The sequence below is a fragment of the Corvus hawaiiensis genome, chromosome 4, assembly GCF_020740725.1.
Source record: "Corvus hawaiiensis isolate bCorHaw1 chromosome 4, bCorHaw1.pri.cur, whole genome shotgun sequence".
Classification (NCBI taxonomy): Eukaryota; Metazoa; Chordata; class Aves; order Passeriformes; family Corvidae; genus Corvus; species Corvus hawaiiensis.
The window spans coordinates 23565440-23590710 of record NC_063216.1 but is presented as its reverse complement, the minus strand read 5'-3'; the positions used below and the strand labels follow the sequence as shown (position 1 = coordinate 23590710).

Here is a 25271-nt window from a genome sequence, read left to right as displayed (position 1 = left end):
CCTAATTTTTTGTTTTAATTTTCACATTTTAAAAACTTGTTTTGAACACTTCTTTCTTGAGGTTGTGAGAAAATTTTCCTTTAGCCTCCCACAATCAAGTAATAATAGAAACAAAATAAGTCCCCTTCTATATCCACATTAAAGAAATTTATGCCTGTCCCACTTAGGAACTAGCTGCTACTGTGACCTGCATTTTTCATCTCATCTCCACTTTCTTGTGGGTTCATATTAATTTCTCTGTAGTGGTAGAAATGGAGTTCCAGGCATGTGTTTTTCTCAGAATCAGGCTGAGACTGAGTCTCTGGCCGCAGCTGTGGTCAAGTTGGTCAAAGGGTTGAGTTTGTCTGAGAAGCAAACTTTCTCTTTAGTACCAGTAGCCAGAAGAAATTCTTCATATTAATGCCAGCCAGGCTCCAGCAGCTGTCTGCTTCACGGCAGTTCCTTGTCCAAAGAGATCAAAGCTTCCATGCTGTCTGACTGGGACACCTTCTGTGACCCTTCACAGGCTGGGAAGCAGTACTTCAATTGATTTCAGCTTTCTCAGTTGCCGCAGTTAGCTGGATTTTGGAAAAAGTTCTATGGAAAAGAGTTCAGCAGCAGCCAGCGTGCAGGGTGTGGGCTCTGTGGGCTCTGCTCCTGGTGCCACTGGTCACAGCGCCAGTGCCTTGGGTCACACACCAGCATGAGGGACAGAAGCAGGATATGATCCCAGATGGAGCCACGGGCACCAGGTACAGCCTGGCTGAGCTCACAGGCCGGGGCTGTTTCACAGCAAAGCACAAACCTCACTTTTTCTCAGGTGTCCTGCATCTGAGCAAGAGCGAGAGGACAAAGTCTCCAAGTCAAAGGGGCCAAGCACCAGGGTGGGAAGACCAGAGTCCAGGTTCAATAACTTATCTGCTTATCTCAATACTGTACCTGGCACCATGGTACTGTAGCGATTGGAACCCCATAAATACCAATGACAGATAGTAATTAGCACCCCATACATACCCTCAACAGATGATCTTGATGATCTAGGAAGACGATCTAGGAAGCAAGAACACGTTCTGCATACCCAACTGGCTGAGCAAGCTCGAAGGTGAAAATAACAAGAAGATTTAAAAAAATCTGAAAACAAAGACCTTCCTTTGGAGTCAAACTTTTTAATGAAAACAAAGCCTAAACCAGCAGCCTTGTACTAGTAGCCTTTGGCTCCAAAATGCCCTAAGTCAGTTTATACCTGGCTGATAAAAGGGTAGTTGATTGATTCATTACAGCCAAAGGCTCAGCTCCTAGGAATGCATGGTGCTTAATTTTTTTTCTGGGATCTCTTTGATCTCTGCTGGAGGTTGAGGAGCAGGTTCCAAATTATAAAGTATTTTTGGAATTACATTGAGACCATTTTTCAGAAAAGTCACCTTCAAGTCTCCAAGATTCTCTCTAGAGACACAGGGATGGTGGTAAACTTCTAGCATGACATTTTTATCTGAGGGAAAAGGAATATGACCAGTCTTAAAGGAATGGTAATCCAATCACATTTAGACAAACACTTGGATGTGGACCTAGGACCTGAAGTTTTCTACACACTAAACCTAAAGCACAAGTTTCTATGAGGGTATGTGGAAGCAATAATAGATTTACAAATCTCTGTAGATCAGCTAGAGGAGGATAGGCATCCTATACATGGCACATGGGAGAAACTCACCTTTCAGTTCAGTGTGTTAAATTCCACAGCTCTATTTATTTCAGGTTAAAAAAACACAACAGAAGCATGGCATTTGTTCTCTGCTGTTCCCTCTCTACAAAGAGCCCTTCCCATCCCCCCTTGTACCTTAGAGCCCAGCCAGACTTTCACTTCGTCCTGTCTGCCAGATTCTGGTCACATCTGCCAGACTGCTGGAGAGCTCCTGCCAGCAGAGAAGTGGCTGAAAGTCTGCTGGAGTCTGGGGGTCTCCTCATCACCAACGGTGGTCAGCAGGACTGGAACCTGCAGTTCAGTGTTTGACAAGTGCTCTGCCAAAGCATGGAACAAGGAAACCTCCTTCAGCATAACTGTAATAACCCCCTCCACAATACTACAGAAACGTGGAAGACTCTACATTCACTGACTGTATTTACCCGAGCATTACAAAATATTAAATAGCATATTTAGCAAAACAAGAGCTTTCAGGTATTCTCTTTGGTAGGCAATTGTCAAGGGCAGAGCTGCACGTCGAGTTTGTATCTGCGTTGAAACCTCCACTGACTTAATTAGGGTAAAATGCATGAAGTGTAGTCATTACAATCTGCTTTGCAATGACACAAACATATAAAAGCCATGTTCATAAGACAAGAGTGTCCAGATTTTGCATCCAAGCCTTTGACAAGATTTGGGGGGGAGAAGAGGGAAGGAGGGGAGAAGGGAAGATCGTAAGAATTGCTCAGCTGATATTTCTAAAACCCTTGGAAACAGCCGCTAAGTCTTTCGCTGACTCCACCCTTCCCAGTAGTCTCATTATGGTAAGTAATGTTGCACTTATTTGGAAACTCAGGTTTTCATAAGGATGGCTGTGCAGGGGAACCAGCAGCACAAGTGGTGCTGAAGATCTCTGCTCCTAAATGCTGAACTCCAGCACTCGTGCCCCTTTAGCTCCCAGGAGCATCTCTGTTTGCTTTCAGAAAGCGGCTTGAACTTCTGCCTTAAAGTAAAAGCATATCATGACAGATACTCTAATCACAATGTCTAAATATAATACAAGGGAAGACAATTCAAGAGAGCTCAGCTACACTTTTTTAAGCAACTGTCAGGAAACTGACTCTGTGGCTTGTTGCTTTAGAGTAAGATTAAATGAATCAGTCTCACCATTTGAATGCGTGGGAAGTCAGAGACAGCAAAGTGACAACTAAGGACGGTTTATTTATAATTGGGCCCTCCTTCTATAGCTGTTTGTGCACAAGGCCATGCACTAAGGACAAAAGTACCTGCCCTTTATGTAAAATTACTCACAAATGCTACGTGTAGGTCAGGTAGATGGCTATGCTGGTTTGGCTGATTACAAAGTTCATGTAATTATTATTGAACTGTCTAGTGATGTTTGGGGAAAGAATACAGCTTATTATGCAGCAGCTTCAAAAGGCTCTGACTCCATGGTCCTTCAGTCAGGAGTCTTTCACAACAAGCAAGAGCCTGAGCTGGGCATTGCTGCCAGAAGACATCTGGAGGAATGGCATGGGGACTGGGGCACCAGCAGTGCAGCAGCTTTGCAGTCAAGACAGGTCTGTGAGGACTGGAGGGTGACACCAAGGCAGCATCGGGGGACACTTTACTAGCAGGGACCTTTGATACTTAAGCTGAATATCCCCACTCCTTGAGCTAAAACACTTCTGATTTTAACCCAGAGCTTTCCAAAACAAGACTTGCCACTGACAGTTAGGAGTGCTGTAGCTGCAGATGCAATCACAAGCTTGGGAGAAATTCAGTAGTTTATAGTACTGTCTGATTAATGAGCCCAAGCAGAACAACATCGCAAAGAGAAATGGGTTTGTCAAAGGAAGAAAGGTGGGTTTCTCATAACTACCTCCTCAGGATATGGCCCTCACCTTTTAAAGTGTCATTCTGAGTGAGTGAAAGGCAAAATCCACAAATAAGAGATAAAGCTGCTGATGAGAGAAGTACCTGGGAGTGGCTGAGTCCCTTGGAAAAAGTGCAGCATTGCTCTTTGCCCAGCCTCCAGGTGGAAAAGTCAATTGAATGAGGCTGACCTCAAGCTTTTATTCCTCCCCACTTTGGCAGGCTTTAGTCTATAACATCAGCCTGCACCCCTAACTGGGAAATATTATTAAAATTGCATTAAATATTAAGAGAGACAACGCAGCATCTCTCGCAGTGAGGGAGCTCCTGACACAGCAATCTTTTCCTAATAAACTGCCTTGACAAACAATTTACTTATGTTCTTATTTCAATTAGATGAACTACTCTGCAGCAGTAAGGGTGAGTGTGGCTGGGTGTTATTTTGAGAAGTAGTAAATATTTATTCATCTCTCTCTGTGTGAAAGTGGGTGGGCAGCAGGGTCGCAAGACAAGGCCTCATGATCACAATTTTTAAAGCTGTGATAGTTACAGGCTGTGACTAATCAGCAAGGCACAATGCTTTTGTGTCAACCTTTCACCAATAGCTTAGCTATTGGTACAGCATTAACAGTGACAAACATCATGGCCAGGTTTGGCTCTCATAGAGATCTGGGCTGGAAAAAGAGATAATATCCACTGCATAGCCAAATAAGTGTAAATATTAGAAGGGTTTTCCACCCCTGTCCAGAAAGGTCCCTCCAAGCTTAGCACTGTGTTGTGGCTGGCACTGCATGTACCAAAGGTACTCCTTGGCCCACAGCACCTAAACGCACGAGCGTCCCCAGACAGATCCGTGCTCAAGTCATGGGCTCAGATCTCCAGGCTCCCAGCTGAGCAAGAGAGTGGTGCAAAGACAGGAGAAGGACTGCTGGAATGTCCTCAGAAATTTAAAGCAAAGAAAATCTCCATCTCTGCTTTCTTGGAAACTTTGCCTGCAATTTCAAATATTTTCTGTTGACAGCATGAAAGTCATGGAAGTAAACACGTGCTTGTCTGTGAAACACTGCTGGTCTGATGGCCATTTTGGGAAGGGGGATAAAAACGTTTAACTTTGAAAAAGCAGTTGCTTTCCAGAAAATCCCTTGAGGCTCTACACAGCCTATGGGTTGGAACCACGAGGTTTCTGTCAGCACATCCGTACTTATCCCTGACGTATAGTATAGAAGATCAGCTCTGGCAAAGTGCCACAGAAAGTTTTATTACTTTAAAGTCACTGAGTTTGTTTTATAAGGCCTGACCAAAATTTTACCTCAGTCTGTATAAATTTTTTCCCCCATATAATAAAATACCTCTCTTTGAAAAGGCTGTTTCAGAGGCTAAAGAGTAGAGAAATCCCTTCCCTTGTTGCTGAAGCCTGTCTGAGATGAAACATAGATGTTCTTCACTGGAAAGACCACACAACGGGATTTTTTAAGGTGAACAGTGAAATGGAATAAATAAAGCTGAGCAGTGAGGTGGGGTACACGAGTGGGCCAGGCAGGCATTGCCCAGTAGGAATTTGGCTTGTAAATCATCCTGTTAGTAACTCCATAGAGTCTGTAATGATAGGGGACCTCACCTAATGCCTCATCAAAAAGTCAGCACACTTTGCAGAACTGAGCATCCCTCATACAATCCTCTACAGCACTTTATACAGTGAATTATAGCCTCATAGGTAACTTCTTCTTTTTATATGTGTTCCCCTTTTAATCTGAAATAGTTCCTTCCTTTACCTTTGACTGACGTTCAGGAATGGACTTAAAATGGACATTAGATTTAAAATTTCAGATCCAGAAGCAGAGAATTCGGAGTGCAAGATGATTCCTCATGCGCATCCACATCCCTACAGGAATGATTTGAAGCCTGGAGAATGTGATTTAGGAGGCTGAGCCAAATTGTCCTCTGAGTGGTTGTATTTAGAGCTGCATATGTGTCCAGGGGCATCACAGCATCACCAGTACCCGTAGAGCCACAAAGGCTGATAGGAGCTCAGGCTCTGCCCACGGGGCCCTGCTGATGCCCCTGGCCACCAAAGAGGTTGAGTTGATGCTGGCAGAGACTGTCCCTCCTTTGGAAACGGCACTTTCAGTAAGACACAGAGTGTGAGTCAAAGTTTAGGGGATACACTGAAGGAAGATGAAGAATTGCAAAGTGAAAACAGGGTAAAATTTAGAAAGAGATAATTTGAAAAATTTCCTGTTCAAAAATTTGAAAAAAAATATTGGGGGAAAAAGAAGTATGGAACTAACTTTGTTTTCAGCAGGATACAAGGAATACATTTAATTTTTGTTGTGTAGAATGGGAATTTTTTTTTTCTTTGCTCTAAGTGTATCTTTTAATACAGCTTTACCGGTGGAATAATTAACAAAGCCTGCATCACAAATGTGGTGCTCTCAGGAGCTAGGTACTGATGTGCCCTTTCCCATTGCAGCAGAGGTAGGAGGGTTTCTAGTGAGCTCTGGGAAGCAGGAGTCTCTCAGGAATTCCTCAGCACAGCAAAGGCACCAGTAGGTGCTATTGGTGATTTTCACCAGGATTTTCTTCAGTGAGTTTTTCTTCCTTCCAGCCAAGGACAAACCTCTGACACTAGCCCACATTATTGTTTGAAGACAGATTGAAATCTCATGATTCTGACATCGTTTTATTTTTAATTTCCACACTGCAAATGTCAGGGGAAAAAATACCCTAAAAATTATACTTCAGAAAAGACTATAATTACTTCCAATTAAATCATGGCCCTGGTTGTTTGAAAGACAACCACAGCTAGAATTTCATTATCTGATAAGCACTTTTTTAATATATATTTCAAAGTTTCTTTTATTAATAATAAGAAGAAAAGGATCCAAGATCCTGCAACAATACCTGAGCCAACTGCAAAAGCTCGACCATGGGAAATTGTGTTTAACCCCTCAAATGGAGAGGCCACATCATTTTTAGGGCATTTATTTCAGTGATACTCCTGATGGGGAAGCAAGCTCAGGAATGTGATCAGATGTGGTGGTAGGTCTGGCTGAGGTGACCCAGATCTCTGCCTTCCCCGGGGCACTGATCAGGCTGTGCGCTTTCATCGCACCTTTCCTCCATCCGTGGTACCTAAAGCGTTTTACAACATCTGTCCTGTTTCTCATCACCACACTCCTGTCTCTATCAGGGTACATCTGTTGAAGCCACTAAGGTTTTATCAGCATCATCTGGTTTCATATTGGGAATTAAGCCTCATCCCTCTGTACGCCTGCGCTGTAAATCCATTTGTTACCCCTTGAAAGGGGCATTTACATCACTTGAGCTGCATTGAGGAAGGCACTGATGTTCAGACTGAGTAAAAATACCTGAGTTCTTACAGAGTCCCACTTGCTGATGCATGGGATAATTGTGCTGTAGGGTTTTGGGGTCTTATTTTGAACTTCAGCTGTGACAGAGCCATCAGTCCCCAACCCCACTCAAGTATGCAGCGTATTTTCCATATGTGTTCAAAGATAAGGGCCTTCCCTCAGAACCTTACAAAATAAGCAGGCATTGCCCCAGCCCAGTGCACTGGCTATTTTCTGATGTGCTTGGGAGTCTGTCTGTATCATTTGCCAGGCGCAAGAGGGACACATGGGCTTGAGGGAAGGGGCAGGGGGGCTTCCACTAAACACCTGCCTGCAAAAAGGCTTGTGTGTGGAGGGACAGGTGACACTGAAGGGAGCAGGGTCCAGCAACAGAGCAGCAGCAGGGTGTAAAGTCGGTTAACAATGTGGCACCTTTCACTTAGCATCCAGCCAGCCGTAAGCCCAAGTGTTTCAGTCACTAGCAGCGACCCAAAATCCCTGTCACAAGGGACAGGATTTCCTCCAGGTGATGCCACAGAGGCAGCCCATAGCAAGTGTTTGCTAATAAGGATCCTTGTGGGTCCCTTCCAACTCAGAATATTCTGTGGTTAGCAGAGATGTAATGGACATACCATAGCAGGCTGCCTCGGCATCCACAGCTTGCACACAGAACAGACATTTCTGCTATCCATGGAAAAATCCTTCCCCAAATATTCCACATCACAGTGGCTGCTCTCGGAGCTGGTCTTATTAGGTGGAAAGAAATTAAAAATTGCAATTGATTCACCAGTAAAAATATGTGAGTGTACCCAGCAAATAATGTAGATTCCCTCAGCACTTACCTAATAATTTTGCTTTTAATTAAACTGTCCATTCCCTCACTGATTTACATTTAAAAAGAAAACAACTGTGTGTATTTCACTGGGAAACCTTCCCCTGGTGTTTAAAAAAAATATTTTGCTTTGCTTAATGTGAAAGATTTGGAGCCTGATCCTTGTTAACAGCTTGCTGCATTCCAGCTCCACCATGAACGCAAACAGGTATGAAAGGTTGTCACTGAAGGGAACATGCTCACCCTGTGTGCTTACAGCCTTTCTCTTCTGCTTTTTCTTTGGGTTTTTTTGGTTTGTTGTGTTGTTATTGTCATTGTTTTTAATGTACCATACAGTCTTTTATTAGTACAGTTTTAGGCTCAATCTCTCCAAAGAAGTAATTGCAGTGGATGGACACTGAGCCAAGAAAGCTGGGAGCCACAGACCCCGCAGCTTTGGGGGAAAGAGGAAGAAATTGCATCTCAGCAGCAGGCACCTCTGGCAATGCTTCTGGCATGCTCTTGGCACAGCAAGGGTTTGGTGGAGGCACCAGAGAAGAGGTGGTGAAGGTGCCGTAGAGTTTCTGGTTCTGAGAGACCAAAGGGCATCTTTTGTCCACTCACACAACCCCCCTAAAATGCGAATCATGACCAAAAACTATGTTTTAAAACTCATCTGCCTTCCTTCTTAAACTTGACTTTCAAAATCTATAGTAATTTCTAACAGAAAAGACAAAAAAGCCCAAACTCTCACAATTTCCAGCAAGAAACAGCAACTCCTGCTGCTCCCGCTGCATTTGGTACCAGCAGGCCCCTGAGACACACCAGTGAAACAGCATGTGCCTTTCTGGCAAGTGAGTTACATGCCAAGACCACCAAAATTTGTGCTCCAAAATGTGGAGCAGAAATGGAGCCCCTTTGAGTGCCAGCCCAATGCTGTGAAAAGGCCACCCCTCCTTTTCTTGGCTTAGTGTCTGCCACCACCACCCAGCAGCCACGTTGGACATAGCTGGGGATGCTGCTGCCTTGGTGGTACTCCATGACACAGCTGAGCATCATATTTGTACCCAGACTACGGCTATGTTTATAGGAGACCCAAATGGGCAAATGGAGAAATGACAAAACCTGAAGATGAGGCATTAAAAGGTGCTTCTCCAGGGCTGGTTTGTCTTCCTCTCACAAGAGAAGGGGACAGAGAGAAGAAGTAATCTGTTAAGGTTAGAAAATCTCTCAGGATTCAAAATTTCAGTGACACATCCTCCAGTCTCAGGCAGAGAGTGGACCATGATCTCTCCAGCAGAATGGCCTTGCCCCAGGGCTGTTGCAGCTGCACTGCTGATGACTGGCTCCCGACAGGTATGTTCACACCACATCTTTGGCCTTGGCTCAGGGGCCCAGATGGCTAAGGGTGTAACATCCTTGCATGGATGCTCAGTTTTGGGGAGAATGGAAAGAAGGTTGTAGGCTCAGAGCTGGGCCATCTCCAGAGTGCATCCCCATCTGTTCACAGCAGTGGGAAAGTACAGCAAGGAGTTGTACCTCCCTAGCTCCAATCATGTGCCCTAAGTTCTCTCCGAAAGAGACACTCAGGGAGGCCCCTGTGTGAGCTGGGGAGGGAGGCTGTGCCCAGTTGGGCAAACCCCTGCTCCCCCTGCATGCCCACAGAACACCAGCATCCTCTATGCAGCACATTGTGGCAGCCAGTCTGGGCCAAGGTCAGGACATATTGGGGCTGGGTTTTATTTACCAAATGTCACCTCATTTGGCAACAACATTTAAAAATATGTAAGATCAGAACAGTCCTTATTGTTAAAAACACGCCCATTAATTTTCCTATCTTGGGACAAATTGTGGGTGGATGAGAGTCTGTAATGTCCTTAGCAATACTGAACCTGAGAGACATTCAAAAATTGATGTCCTGGACCAGCCAAGTAGTCTATCAAGTTCAGCACCTTTTCCCTAAGACAAGCAGAATAACCAGTGCTTTGAAGCCAACAGTTTCAGCATTTGCCTAAGTACATCAGGTGCAGGTTAGATGTTCCTGTGTCCCCCTTCATGCCAGCCATAGGGCTAGGAGGCACCACTTCCATGCCCAGGCTACACATGGTGAGTCCTGCAGACATCACTGATTACCCCTTCCTCCTTTTCTTCTGGCAAGGAGTGAGTTTGGTTTGTATTTTAAGCTCCTGTGTCATGCCAGTTTTGATGGACGTGGCGTTAACACAGACCCCACGGGCTATGGGATAGCTCAGGGTGAAACAAAAGGAGAAGAAACTATCAGTGCAGTCTCACACAGCAGAGACTGGTACATCTGCCCCCATTCTGCAGCTGAGGAGAGTGAGGGTGGTGTGACTAACCTGGAGCCACACTGCAGCAGAATGCAACGCCAAGACGTGAAGCTGGTTCCTATAGCAGCCTGCTCTTCCATTGTTGTCTTCTGCTCTTCCCCAACACTTCTCCACATCTCTTCTGTCTCTCTGAGACAGGGCTCCATGGCTGCTGCTCTGATCAAGGGCAGGGAGGCAGGCTGGGATCAGAAGCATCAGTAGCCTTGGAAAGCAGATAGGGTTCTCCATCATAAAGAAGAGAGCAGTGCAGAATTACAATGACCAGAAACACGTCTCAGTAAAATATGAGGCTTTCGACTCATGCCTAGAGCCGAACCCTGCAGGTCACCATAGCTAAACAAAAGAGGGACAAGAAGCATGTTCAAATTCTGTGCCTGCTGTCATCCACACACTTGCCCTCCACCTCTGGCCTGGACTTCCCCAGTGGTCCAGCTGGAGGCAGCTCCATTTCTTTCCAAGATTTAGTGATGGTTGATCTCGGGATCACTCTCAAAATGAAGCAGGGATAAGACGGGAGCAGGTTTTGCTCCCTCTGGTGTACATACTCCCCCAGTGCCATCCCAGCCCACTTTTGAGCCCTCGATCACCTCCACCAGCCCTGCATGGCACTCCCCGACACATTTAAAATGTATCCTCAGCTTCATGTTGCAAACAGAATGCTAATGGGGCGTGAGACAGCTCTCCTGTAGTTTCAGGCATTTTTCAGTGGAGGGAGAAAAATCATGCAAAACACTGAAGATACCTTGCAAACAAGATGGCCCACAGGAGCCTGGGGATCACATCCTCCGCAGTGCAGCCATGGCCATCGGCTGGTCAGCATGGGTTGTTCCCTGGCCTGCTTTTATCTGCCAGCGTAGGCACCCGCAGCACCCCGAGACAAGGGCCAGGCTGGCTGTAGCGCTTGACTCGCACTGAAATTCCCAAGGAAAAGTTACCTCTTGCCTCGTCCTCGAGGCATCAGTGGGAGTAGCCGGGTGTTGAGCCCTGCTGCGACCAAGTGCTGCGGTGGGAGAGGTCTGGGTGGCACCAGCAGCAGCGAGAGGCAGCGTTTTGGGGCATCAGCAGTAACAGCAGGCACAAAGGGAGTTATGTCTTCACTGGTCCAGTCCCAGATTGCTTATCTGTAAGGAGCTCCAGGCAGTCAGATCCAGACGGCTGTTAATGCAGGATCACAGCCCGAGGTTTTGTTTCCACCTTTGCCAGAGGCTTTGCATGAGTCTCAGCTTCCTTTGCCTGCCTAATGGGTACCTGGCGACTGACCTTCCTTTGTAAAGCTCCTGTCAGGCAAAGGGGGTTCCTGTGGCTTCACCTACAGCTTTCCTCTATGCACGGACAAAAATGATGCTCGTCGGGCTGGTGCTCCTACAGCAAGAGCTCAACTGGAGAGACGGATGATTTAAAATTTAAAAAAACGGGGCGGGGGGGGGGGGGGAAGAGAGGGAGGGGGAGAATAGGCTGTCAATCTCAGTTAGTAAACACTTCTTTGATGTGGTTCCTTTTTTTAAAAAAACAAAACAAAACAAAACAAAAACACAACCTGACTCCTAAAAGCAACAACGTATGTTTATTTTAAATGCATCCGCTAAATATTTACACTGCAAGTAAGCTAAACGAGAAAAAAAAAAAAAAAGATAAATTGGAATTTTTGTCAGTGAACCAGATTGTGAAATGCCTTGAGGGAATAGAAGATTTATTTGGGGAGAGGGGGAGAGGTAGGAATTTTCCATGCTATTGTAAAACATGAGCACAAATTATATGATCCCCACAGCCAGTGAGTTGCAAAGCTTCAATCAGCTGCCTTTTTATTTTTTTCCTTTCCTCTCTTTTCTATAAAGAGGAGGGGGGGAAGACAGAAGTGTTTCACCAACTTCTGTTGACTGTTCCTTTTTTCTCCTGATTGAAATGTGTTGTTAAACAAGATCCCACATAATCTCAGCAGAGGGTTTCTCTCGCTCGCTCCCGCTCCTTCTGGGAAGCCGCGATCGGTGCCATCGGCGCTTGATTATTTGCAAACTCCCTTCGCTGCTTTTTTTTTTTTTTTCCTCCTTTTTTTTTTCCTCCTCTCCGTCTCGGTCTCCGTCTCCCTCTCTCTCCCTACGTCTCTCTCTCCCTTTCTCTCACCCCCAGTGCAACTTTTGCAAGCGCCCCGGCACACGCAGCCATGCCGCGCTGAGAGCGGGGGCACCGCGCCAGCCCCCCCTCCTTCCCTCCCTCCCTCTCCTTTCCTCCCTCCCTCTCTCCTTCCCTCCCTCCCTCTCTCCCTCCCTCCCTCCCTCCCCAGCGCCGCCGTCCCGAGCCGGGGGGGCCCCGCCGCCCGCCGCCCCTGCCCGGCCCCGCGCCTCGCCCCGGCCCCGGCCCGGCCCGGCCCGGCCCGGCGCCGCCGCCCCCCGCCCGCTCGCCCGCCCGCCCCGGCCGCGTCGGAGGGCCGGCAGCGGGGCTGGATGTGCCCGGCTCCCCCCGCGCTGAGGTGGGCAGCGATGCAGAAGGCAGGCGGCAGCTTCGCCTCCGCCGAGAGACACCCGCTCAAGATGGCAGATGTGTGTTGAGTTTGGGGGGCTGCGATCTCGCGTCGTTCGTGGCGGCGTTGCCATGAATAACAGGCGTCCTTGCACCGATGGCCCCCATGTACGAAGGTAAGCCCCGGCCCGGCCCGCCCCGCCGGCACCCCTGGCTCGGCCACAGCGGGGGAGGGAGGAGGGGAGCAGGGGGTCCCCGGCCGCCCGCCCGCGGTTCGCCGTCCCCCCGGGCGACGTTGCGGGGAGGCGGCGGAGCACCCCCGCCCTGCCCGGCGCCCGGCGGGAGCGGGGCGTAGCGCGGGTCGCCCCCCGGTTCTGCCCGGCCCCGGCCCCGCGGTCCCGGGCGCTCGGTCCCCGGCGGGGGGCGGTGGGTGAAGTCCGTGCCGGTGCCGAGCAGAACAATGAGGTGGACGGAGCTTGCCCTGCGCCTCCGTGTGTGTGTGTGTGTGTGCCTGCTGCCTGCCTGCCCCTCGCCGCAGTTCGCATTCCCAGGACCGGCCACCCCGCTCCGTTCGCCGGTTTCCCAGGAGTTCTCCCCGCCGTGGCTCCTCTCTTCCGAGGCGCGGGTACTCCGCGGGCAGCGGCGGCGGGGGACGGGGCTGCTGGAGCCTCCTGTCAGCTCCTCTGGCTTCTCCATCAGCCCAGCCCGGGCTGCGGCGAGAAGCCCAAGTGCCCCAACTTAGTTTCTTTCGGGTTAAAAAATCATAATAATTATATATGTGTGTGTGTGTGTGTGTATGGCTGTGTGTGTTAGATCAATGTGTAGTCCAGGGTGTCTGTTTAAAAAAAAAATTCAACGATGTATCGGGGTTAATTTAAATCCCCTCGCGACGCATTTGCCCTTCCCCGTCACCCCTCCCGGCTCGGCGCTGCCCGGGGAGCGTTACATAAAGCGGAGGGACATTCCCCCGGCGGCCGCGCCATCCTGCCCGGGGGCCGCTCGGTCCGTGGCGGCGGAGACCCGGGCGCGGAGGGGAGCGGGGGGGCGGCACGGGAACACACGGTACTTTCCTCCCCATGGTGAGGCCGGTAAAACTTATCTGAGGAGGAAATCGAGCCCGGGCTGCGGCGCCCGCGAGGAGGGCGCTCGGCGGGCGGTGTAAAGTTACCGGTGGCCCGCCGGGTTATTTCTGGGCAGCCCTGGGCTCACCCGCTGTTTGGAGTTCGGACCCCGCCGGAGGCGGGCAGACAAAGAGGAGCATTTTCGTTAGCGCAGGGAGGACAGCCGGCCCTCCCCGCGCTCGCCGCGGCCGGGCCCGGGGCCGCCGGAGTGCGGGGACGGCGGGGAGCCGGGGGGACGCGGCGGTGTCGGGGCCGGTGCCGGCGGAGGGGCCGCGGCGGGCCCGGGGTGCCGGTCGAGGCCAGCCCGCCGCCGGCGCCCTCTGGTGGCCGCGTCGCGCCGCCGAGCGGCCCCGGCCCCCGGGCCGGGAAGCCCCCCCTCCCCTCCCCGCCCCGCGCCTGGGCCGCCCCCGGCGCCTCCCCCGGCAGCGGGGCCCCGCCGCGGGCGGGGGGAGCCCGCCGATGACGACGACCCCCGCCGCGGCGCGGAGCTCGCAGCCCGGGCGCGTACCTGCCCGGCCCCCGCCCGACGGCCCCCCGGGGCCGGACCTGGCCCCCCCCTCGGTGTGACCGGGCCGGTGAGGCCTGGCCGGCATCGCACCGCCCGCTGCGGAGCCTGCCCAGCCCCTCCCGGGCGGACGCCGCCGGCCGGGGGGGGTCATGCGGCGATTGCTCTGAAGTTCGCTCCTCGCCGGGCCGCATCCGGCGGGCGGTGCGGGGCGGTGCGGGGCCCCTTGGCGAGCGGCGGCGCCCGGCGGGTCCGCAGCAGCCGGGGGCGGAGGGGCCGCGGGGCCTGCGGTCAGCCCGGCCGCGCTCCCCTTCCCGGCGCGGCGCAGTGGGCGAGCGCTGGCACGGCCGCCTCCCCGGAGCCGGGCAGGGCAGCGGAGGGGAGGGGAGGGAAGAGGAGAGGAGAAGAGGCCTCGGCCACTGCCGGGGCGAGCAGGGCGCCGGCTTCTTCCTGGGGAGGGGGCGGCGGTGCCGCACCGGAGCGTGCGGTGGAAGTTTAGCGGTTCCTTCGAGCATCCTAACTTCAGCGGCGCCCCTGCCTCTGCCTGACTGGAAAAAGAAAGCAGATGGGAAAAAATACCCTGAAAGTGACCCGTAGAAACAGATCCCCCGCAGCAGATACGGAAGGGTCTGCGGCCAGGCTCTGCAGCATGTCTTAAGCCTCAAACTAGAGGTGAATATCCCAAATGGCAGGAGCCGGAGATAGCGTAAAGGCTGATAGGAATTGTTTTATCTGTGTTGTGTTGCGGTATGCTTGCGGGTTAAATTGCTGGTGAATGGCTTCGAGGGAGGTGGAGGAGGGGTTAATGATTGTTTTTCGCCTCCTAGTTGCCATGAGAGGTCCTTAGAATTCCCTGCAATATCGCAGTGCATAGATAAAAACTTACTTATCGCAGGGGATGCAATTTCCTCCTTGGAAGGAGGCAAGGACTGCCATCCTCCCCTGCGAGCCTCACGTTATGTGCATAAGCAGTTCGGTCTGTAGCCCTGCGCTAGAGCATCAGGTACAGTCAGGCCACTGAAGAGAGCACAGGAGCCGAGGGCTCGGAGCAGCACTGCGACGGGCAGGCACTGCTCTGCTCCTGCCCTTGACCGAGCAGTCTAGGGTGGCACACATGCATGCCCACCACCGCAAGGCAGGCGAGGGGAGGTGAAACCGTATCCCCACTGTACCGATTTCAGAACATAGGCTCTTTGACAGAAAAAGCACCCTGGGAGGAAATGTGACACCTCAAAGGCCTTATGAAGTGGTTCCAGTAGAAATTTAAGCGAGTGATAACATAGAGCACACGCAGAAAGTCACCCACCATTCTTGATGTGCCGGTGAGGGTGGTGTGTGCTTGTGCAGAGCAGCTGGCTTAAATACCAGTTCTGGGAAGCAGAATGGTGCCTCACCTGATATTAATAGGCGAGGCATGATAAATAAGTGAATATCTGGTGTGAAATCCTCTCCCACACACACTGTGCCAGGAGAATTTTCCCATTTGTTTTAAAGAATTTGGAGTTTTTGCTCGTCTTCTCCTCTCCTGAGTTTTTCTTATCCTTTTCTTTTTTTTTTTCCTGGGTGGTGGAGAGCTTAGCAGTAAAATGAAGGACATGAAAATACAACAAGTGAAACAAACCAGAAGTAACACTGCTGTTAAATGTTTGACCTGGTTCTTAGTTTCATTTGTGAGCTGTACAAGGAAATGAGTTGAGTTTCAAAGCAGACCTCATCAGGTGTAATCCTACATGGCCTCTGCCCCAGAGTTGGGGCAAACTAGTGGCTGCCGTGCCACCGAGCATCAGAGATGTGGCTTCATCAGGAGTGGCTGTATTGGCTTCAGAGGAGGTGCATGGCTTGAGCCAGGCAAGAATCTGGTTCTCTGGACCCTCCTCTAGGCAGTGTTGCCCTTGCTGTGCAAAATCATCACCTGTGCACTCACCTTGTGACATTTCCTGCTGTGCAGAGAATAGAGCCAGGCTCTATGGACCAGGGGAGACCCCATTTTAAGAGGGGGTCTGCTAGACATCACAGACTGTGGGTAGATTTTTGCCTAGTATGGGTGTCTCCAGCGATTTTCTTGGCATCTCCTACCTGGCATCCTTCACAATTGTATAAAGAGAGGTATTTATATGTATTAACCTTTATTTTCTAAACAGTGATTACCTCTGTTTTGGTTTTGTTCCTCTTCGCTTTGCTTCTTACTTATTCTTGACAACTTTGTTGCGATCCAGGGTGTATTTTTAGCAGCCGCATCGGTAGTTTTCTATGTGGGTGGCTCATGGAATTAATCTGGGTAATATTTGTAAATTGCACCTCGCCACCAGTGCGGCTGCTGGAGCTGAACACAGGCAGGGACCTGCCTGCATGCTATCCTTGTCACATGTGGGGCTGGGAAAGCCGGAAAATCTGACCCTGTACTCGTTGTGGATCAGATCCCATTTAATGCTAGAAACAGGCCAGCCCTGCTGGGTTTTGAATGCATCCTTAAGTCTCGTTAAAGCACACAAAACTTGCTCATCAGGGAGGCGGCCCCAGTGAGGCAGGGTAAAGGTTTTTACCCCAAAGTTCATGCAGGGAGATGATAACTCAGAGACGCTTCCTGTTTATGAAATAATAAGCAGAACTTAAGCTGTGTCAATGCTGGGACCAAAAGCCTAAGTTTTTATTTGCTCAGGATATGGCTATAGCCAGGATAACAGGAAACCCCCTCCAGTTAAAATTATTGTTCTTATCATGCTGCTGTGTCTAGTGATTAAACAAGTTTGCGATGTAACGGGTGAAAAATGCTGTTTTATTTTCAGAAGGGAAAAGAGCATTGCTGGACTAGGGGCTGGGGTGAACAGACAAAGAGGCAAGCTCAGCTACTCACTGCAGTCGTTAGCCCTTGGACTCTGTGCAGTGCATTCCTCTTTGTGGCTGTAACAGGTGGGGAAGACCCAATTGGCACCTCAGCTGGCCTGGAAAGTGAAATAATTTTCATTTTTCCATCACTAGGTTTCCCCATTTGCTCAGTGGTTGTTATTTACTGCCCAGTTTTACATGGTGCTTTGAGACCACTGGATGTGGTTTCATCCAGACTGGCTAAGAGTTGCACCTCATTCAGTGTAGGTTCTTCTACTGATGGGGAACAGCCTAGAGACCTCCTTGATGCCTGTGAGGCTCTTGAGCTTAGCTCAGCCTTGGGAAGTTAGACCATGTGTTTGGAGGTAGATAATGGATTTGGGTGGCAAAATGAATAAGGCCCGATTTTAGCCACATCATAGCAGTGGTGCGTAAAAGTATGTGAATATTTCGTCAGGAGGGAAGATGGGAAGTCAAATCATGGCAGGATTGGTGACATGGGCCTGGAAGTAAATCCCTGTCATGATTGTGGGCCTCACCAAGTGGGTCCCAGGTGATGGTGTTAGAGCGGTCCTGCCGGATAGTGAGGTCGAGGGAAGTGCAGTCACCTTGTGCTGGGACCAGCCTGAGACACCGGCATGAGGCAGATGAGACAACTTCTTCCAGCTGCAGGACTCAAGGCAGTTGTGATAGTGCTGCCTATGGGCGAGACCCCTGAGGAGAGTTTGCAAAGGCATCCAGTGGTGGGCTTACAGCTGTTACGGTGTCCCTATCCCTGTGTCTGTAGTGAATGGGAAGGCTAAGACTGGTTTGTTGGGGTTTTTTTTAACATTCCACCCTTTTCCTCTCTGATCCCAGTTTAAGAAGATATTTTCAGGTCTGTGCCTAAATTTAAGCTCACAGACAGGGCTGCTGACTTCATTAGGATTGTTTATGTCTTTAAAGCTAGCCACACGCTGAAGTACCTTTGTGACTCATGGCCTCTATAGCTTAATCACTCCATTTATAAAATGGGGTTGTTTCCTCACCCTTACTAGGAAATCTCTGCCCTCTGAATGTGAAATATTATTTATAGGTCTTTCTCTTACTTTTGGAAGGATAACTGGTGGATAACAAGAAGTGAGAATTAAACATTATTTGGAGAAAAGGTTATTTCTTGAGCTGTTTACATACCCTAATGTGGACCAAGGTATTTAACTGGAAGCCTTCTCTTTTGAAACTATTTCCCCTAGCAGTACAGAATTCACCTTTTCTTTTGAAAATAAACCCAAGTGATAATTTCACTCCAGACAGGACATCTAGCAATTTGTTTGTCATGCAGGAGGAGTAGAGGGATGTTACTGCTACCCCTCATTTACAGCACGGAGCGCCCCTGAATACTCCCTCATTTCGCCCTATCAGGAAACTGAGGTCCATCCTCAGGAAAGCACAAGTGCCTGTATTTTGGGACCACTCCTGAATTCAGGTATCATTCAGAACTGGGTCGTTTTCATGGCAAAAATACTTCTACTAAGACTTGCCCACGCACATGAGTGGAGGAGCAACCTCTGTCTCTGTAGGCTGGCAAAGGCATTGCCACATCTCAAAATACCTGGGAAAATCCAGAGTCAGGACTAAATTAAAAAGCTCTCTGTGCCATTAGGATTTATTTATTGAATGGAAGTAACAATAAGATGTAATAGTGTGTATTTATACAATGCTGTATATGTTCAAGGTGCTATATAAAGAGTGGCTGTCTGATCAGGCCACTGACAGAATGATGCCAAGGAACAGAGCCTTTTGCTTACTCACAGGAGGTGTACAGAATAGCCAGAGGAAGGGACGCATCTTCGAGATGTGACCCCCTTGAGCTGCTCCTGAGCTTGATTCTGATACAGATCAGCAACAATGTCACTGAAACCCAGGGAGCTACACCAGGGGAAGCATGGTCTCCACCTGATGAGCATTAGCCTGTCTGTGTCATGTTTCTGGAAGGAGAGGGAGTTTTATGCTGGGTGATGGATGCCATTGTTCGCTCCCTTGGTTTTCTTTAGTGTCAGCACTGAATGGGACATGTTTGGAGAAGTTAAAGCTCACTCTATTTACACGTCCTTCTCTGTCCTGCTCACCTTCCGGGGCCTGTGCTGATATCTGTCTCTGGAAGGACAAAGTAAGAGCAGTCACACACAGCTCCTACCCTGGAAAGCAGGAAAGGTCATCCCACAAGGCAGTGGTATTTGCCAGAGATACTTGGGAAACTACGAAGGGCAGCTGTCTTCCCTGTTCTTTATAGATTTTAATCCGTAAAGGTTTAAAGATTTTAATCTGCAAGACCTGGAACAATGTGTTACCTAGCAGAACCCTGCAGGCTAACATCTCCTTTGGTCCTAAAGGCTGACAGGTTGGGCTCTGGGCTATGCTGAAATGCCAAAGAAACTCATCTCTCACCAAAATCATTTAAGTCATAGGAAATGGGCAAAGGAAAGATTTAAGTAAGTGTTTCAAAGCAGGATATCAAATACCTGTCCAGCATGTTCTCTAACAGGCTTGTCCAGCATATTCCCCGTGTACGGATGGTTCACAGCATGCCCAGGCTGTCATCATTGCCCTTTGCTTTGTTACTGACAAGGTTTTACCTCCTCTGTAACTCCTCTCTGCTTTCCCTGCTCTGATTCGTCGTCCTTTTTTAATTGTGGGTGTAGGAAGACTATGCCTTTGTCATGTCTCTCCTTTGTGTTCCTTAGGCTAAATCATATCTCGAACACGTTCTTCAACTCTTTCTCTTGTATCTTTTCCCCTTCATCTCTGACCATCCTCCTGGTTCTCTGTGCTCCCTTCAGCTAGTCCATCCCTCTCTTGAATGGCACTGTGAGACCACAGTGCTGTACTTTGGCTCCTGTGCTGGCCAAGGAGAGCAGAAGTGTTCTTCATGTCTGTTACAGGCAGTGCTCCTGTTTGCTTTAACTCCTGCACCGTAACATTGTTCTTCTCTGTGTAGCTTTTGATGTGCTGTGGCTCCCAGATCCTGTCCAAGAAGTCTGATGCCTCATGAGCCATTTTCCATCCTGTATGTGTGGAGGTAGGCTTTCCTACCTAAGTGTGTGATTTTTGTATCTGTCCCATTTGAATGTTATCCTGTACCCTTCAATTTGTTGTGATTGTTTTGAATTCTTATCTAATCCCCCCGATTTTGCAATCCTGCTTGGTGTCACCTGCCAATTTAAATAGCACAGTCTCTGTTTCTTTACCGAGATCAGCTTTGTTGTCTATTCTGCAGTCCCAAATATAAAGTACAGAAGAGAAAAAATGGTTTAATAAAAAATAGAAGCAGAACCTTGCCCACAAAATAGAAAAGAAACTGGAAAACACACAAAACACTTGGCATTGTTTTCACACCTCCTATTCTTTTACTCTCCTTTGGTGCTTTTGAGGTGTTCCTAATAACAGTTGTATTTGCTGTGCCAAACAAAAGCAGAACCTTACTGTACTAGGCATGACATTGACATGAAGGGGTAGGTCATTCCCACCCCAAAGGATTTGCATTTCATGTAGATGCAGACGCAGGAGGGTGCATCATTCAAATTGTCGGGGCACTTTCGGGAGAGGAAGTCACAATGTGTGGGTTTTCCACAACATTTGTGACAGAGGTTCCTCTGGGAAAGGAATGGGTGGGCTGAAGATTGAGAAGGAATAAGTCAGTAGGTCAGGAACAAGAGAGAAGATGATGAGAGAGGCAGGTGGGGAACAAAGATGAGGGCAAGTGACTGTAACAGAAGAGGAGGAGGTAATCCCTGAGAACTTCAGGGGCTGGGGCTGTCACAGCCAAGGCTGGCAGGAACAGAAAATTGAGTGAGATGCTGAAGATCCCATCTTGGACTGTTTTTACAGTTGCACTTACTGACTTCAGTCTCTCCCACTCTCATCAGACTTCAGTCTCTCTCAGTTTTTTTCCCCTGCAGTTGTCTCTAACATCTTTGGAGGGGAAGGTGAGCGAGGACAGGAGACGCTACCAATATCCTAATGCTCACAGGCAGAACAGAGAGTCTGTCTGGGTATTCCCCATCTGGAGCTGACACCAGAGGCAAAACTGATGCTGTGGCATTCCCTTAAAATCTTTGATCCCACTCACCATGCTCAGGAAACTGATGGGACAGAGATTATCTGAAACACCACCACTTTTCATTGATCTGAGATCCTTGTGGTTTCCTCCTTCTCTGCCATTGCTCATCCCATGACAACGGTGCCTGTGCAGGACAATTTGATGTGCCATTCTCCTTCCTCCTCCCCATCAGGCAAATTCATGTTGAATTTCCCTCAGCCTGCACATGATGTCTTTAAGGACATATGTGACTGCCCCATCCTCTCTGTCATCATGTCTGCTCTACTCTCACCATCAGTCAGGGTGGCCAAAGAAGGTACAAGCATGGAGGCCCAGTCATCAGCACCTGAGCTCATGGGTGAGAACCACATGTGCATCATCCCACACGTGGATGTGCATGGCCCGAAGGCTGGGCACATCTCAAGTGTCTGAGGCTCAGCATACTGTTCTCTCTAGTAGCAAGGCAGGTATGTCAGTATGTTTGGCAGTGAGTCTGTAAGGTTATGGTCTTTCTCTTGGGTGAAGAGAGCAATAAAAGCTCTTCCATTGACTATAGTTTGGGGTCAGGGTGTTTATTTGCTACTGGGTGTGATCCAGTGGATTCAGTGTGTCTTTGCACAGAGAGGAAACAGCAGAGAGGAAACAGTCTAGGAGGTTCCTGGAGTGTGTGGAAGATAACTTCCTGACACAACTGGTGAGTGAGCCAGCAAAAGAAGGCACCCTGCTGGGCCTGTTTTATGCAAACAGAGAAAGACGTGTGGGTGATGTGGTGTTTGGAGGCCGTTTTGGGTACAGTGATCGGTTGTCAATTCTCAAGAAGTAAGGAGGGGGCTCAGCAGAACGGCTACCTTGGATTTCTGAACAGGGCAGACTCTGGCCTGTTTAGGAGACAGATTGATAGAGTCCCTTGGGACAGTCCTGAGGGACAAAGGAGTCCGGGAAGGCTGGACGTTCTCCAATAAACAAATCTTAAAGGCACAGGAGCACTACAAGAAAGACATTGAAGTGCTGGTGCATGTCCGGAGAAGGGCAACAAAGTTGCTGAAGGATCTAGTGCACAAGACTTATGAGGACCAGCTGAAGGAACTGGGCTTGTTTAGCATGGAGGAAAGAAGGCTCAGGGGACACCTTATTTATCTTCCTGTACAACCACCTGAAAGGAGGTTGTAGTGAGGTGGGGGTCAGCCTCTTTCCACAGGTAACAAGTGGCAGGACAAGAGGAAACAGCCTCAAGTTGTACCAGGGAAAGCATAGATTGGATGTTATGAAAAAATTTCCTTGTGGAAAGGGTTGTCAAGCACTGGAACAGGCTGCCCAGGGAAGTGGTGGAGTCCCCATCTCTGAAGGTATTTAAAAGACATATAGATGTGGTGCTAGGGGACATGGTTAGTTGTGCACTTGGCAGTGTTTGGTTAACAGTTGGTCTCATTGATCTTAGAGGTCATTTTCAGCCTAAGAGATTTTATGGTTCTGTTTATTTTTGCTTGAAGACATGAGGGTTTTTTCTAGTTACAGGTCATAGAGGCATACACAGGATGGTGGATAGCTAGCAAGCTCCCCAACTGTTAGCTGCATTGATGGGGTGTTAGGCTTCTGGAGGGAATGTTACAGCAGGTGATGGAGTGGCGTGGTGGAGACTTGGACTCTAGCAGCAAGACTCAGAGAATATCCAGTCCCAGAAAACTTGCTGAACATTTCAAAGAAAGTTTGTTTTTTTCAGGAAGGTCCTTTAGCTTGCCCAGAATATTTTTAGTTGTAGGCAAAATTTGTAAGCATTCTTTATTTTTAAAGTGTGGTTTATATTCTGCTCTTGTCTGCAACAACTCCAGCACCGTTGATGTATTTATCTTTTCCCTGTTAACACTTGCCATTCCTGGAACATCTCCTGCTCAGCAGCTGTTTGTAGGTGGTTTTTTTTTTCCCTCTCCCATCATCCTGTACCTTTCCTTCCTGTTCAAGGCATCCATAAACCTCTTGTAGTGACATCATAGCTGTTTCCATAGCAACAGATTATGATACTAGAACAGAGGATAATATCAAACAGGAGGGGGAAGAGATAAATTATGGTGTTTGTGTGCGTGTGTCTGAGGGCTTGATTATATTCCTACATCTCTTCCGAGGATGTTGTCTGCCTAGCTTCTCCTCTGTTTATCTTACATGCCTTTTAAAGGTTAGGAAAATGTGAAGGAAAAAAAAAGATCTGGAGGTCAGAACAATACAGACGCATATTTTTGATGGTCTCTGTGTAAACCTCGTAAGCTGAGATTTATTTTTTTATCTCTGGTAGCTCTACTGTGTCTCCTGAGAGTAGTCTGGAGAAAACTTAGAGGCACAACAATCCCCTGGTATGGCTTCACTTTTACTTTAATTACCAATTATTCATAGCCACTGGCAGCTGGGATCCGAAGTCAAGGAGCTCTGTGCTGCAGATTTTCCAGAAGATGGACAGTTGTGGCATGGCATTATCCCAGAGAATGCACAACCTGTATTTGAGAAGGGATGGTCATGACAGGTGCTCAAATCAGCCAGAGGTGGCACGGGGAGAAGAGGAAGTACCCAGAAGGATGTTAGTGGGACTGTGATCTCTAGGCTGCTTCAGCCTGCCCAGAGAGAGGTCCGAGACTCATCCCAGGGTTAGGTTTTCATAGTGGTGTTTGTGGAAGAGCTGTGCCAGGAGTGGGCTGGTTTTTGACCTTCTGCATGGTTCTGCCATGGCTTTGGGCTACTCCTCTGTCAGGACCTGACAGCAGCAGGATTGTAGAAGGGTGAGTGCCCATATTGCTCCACATGTACGTGTGTAGGAAGGCTATCTGTTTGCTTAAAGCAATAGGCTGGAGGAGAAGAATGTCCAGCTAAAGTGCATGGGGGTTTACTTTCTCCTAGGCAGCATTTAGTGTTGACAAATTCCACATAGTTTGGCAAGGATTTTCAGCAGGTCTCTGTTTTACCTCCAAATAGTGGTAATTTCCAGCCATCATTGCTACTTCCTTATTTAGATGTTTGACTTCAAAAGCTGGAGAAAAACTTCTAAAAAAACCGTCTTTGATATCCTCATAGCTCTGTGTGTATGTGTGTGTGTGTGCAACCTTTAATCTTCCTCTTGTGACAGAATTTCTGAGGAGTTAAATAGCCATTACTAGGTCTTCAAAATACCCAGAGCAGAGTCATCTCTAACTTGGAAATCTCTGGCGGCACACTTGAGCACCTTAACATTGACAAACAGAACTGATGCCATGTTGAGGCCCTGTGGGGCTCCAGGGAGGAGTGAAGTGGAGGGATCTGAGGGCAGCAGTGCCAAGTGATGTGTCAGCTCGCCTTAGCAATACAGTTGGCTAGGGCAGTGCGTAATGGCGCTCTCTCCATTATGGGAACTCGGCAATGTGCTGCGGGATGAGCCCTGGGTCAGCAGCGGAGCAGTGCTGGGATTAGGTGATGCCCATCCTCCAGCTCCCAATATGTCAGTGCACAGGAACTTTCTGGTAGTGGGCAGGCTGCTGGTGTGCTTGGTGGTGATGCAGAGTGAAGTTTTTGGTTGAGCTTAGAGTGTTGCCAGGATGGAGAGAAGGTGGCAGATCAGACGAATTGCTTGAGTCACTCAAGCTCTGCAAGGCCATCAGGAGTTAGAGCTGTACAGAAGACATGTGAGCACACAACACCTTGACAGGAATTAATAGTTAAGTCACCTTAATGGAAGCTTATTGGGAGCCAGTAGAGACCACAGAGACTGGTTGGGTGTGCTTCCCCTGCAAGCACCCACATGGCACACTAGGCCCAGCTTCAGAGCAGGCTGACAGCATTGTCCTGTGGGGAAGACACTGCCACAATCAGGCCTCAGGGTGATGGAGGCTAGGGAAGCAGCAACAAGGTCCTTTGTGGAGAGAAGAGAGATCACAACCTTTTCTCTGAAATCAAATTAAAGCAAAAGGACAACTCTTGGCTACAGCCAGTTTGTGGACAGCATGGAGAAACCCAAGATCTCATAAATCCTCCAAGGCATGTGTCTACAAAGAAACTAGGGATCACATTTTTTTCATGAATACAATAAAAAACTTTCTTCATCTCTTCTAGCACTATCAGTGGCACCACCAGAAATCTGCTTTCCCACCTAACTCCCTCTCCACATTCTTTCAACAGCAGAATATGTGTGTATTTAGCAAGTGGAGATAAGAAACAGGTTGCAACCCCCATTTTAAAATAGCTGCACCACCTGAGAAGGACCTGTGAGACCCAGACACAAGCATAT

The 25271-nt window shown here is 48.8% G+C and overlaps 2 protein-coding genes across 4 annotated transcripts in view; one reads left to right on the top strand and one right to left on the bottom strand.

The window, feature by feature from the left end:
- TBXAS1 (thromboxane A synthase 1) overlaps positions 1-11394 on the bottom strand; it is a 264375-nt gene extending 252981 nt beyond the window's left edge. For 2 of the 3 annotated variants that reach the window (XM_048300444.1, XM_048300447.1), the window contains exons 1-2: positions 10051-11394; positions 1814-1995 (exon numbers count right to left, since the gene is read on the bottom strand). The gene's annotated coding sequence lies outside the window, so the exon portion shown is untranslated. The remainder of the gene's footprint in view (positions 1-1813; positions 1996-10050) is intronic. The other variant, XM_048300445.1, reaches the window with a different exon arrangement.
- A 1032-nt stretch (positions 11395-12426) lies between these two features.
- The window catches only part of HIPK2 (homeodomain interacting protein kinase 2), a 126957-nt gene continuing 114112 nt past the window's right edge, over positions 12427-25271 (top strand). The window contains 1 exon segment of the mRNA XM_048300470.1: positions 12427-12674. Coding sequence (XP_048156427.1) covers positions 12656-12674 — 19 coding nt within the window. The 5' untranslated portion in view covers positions 12427-12655.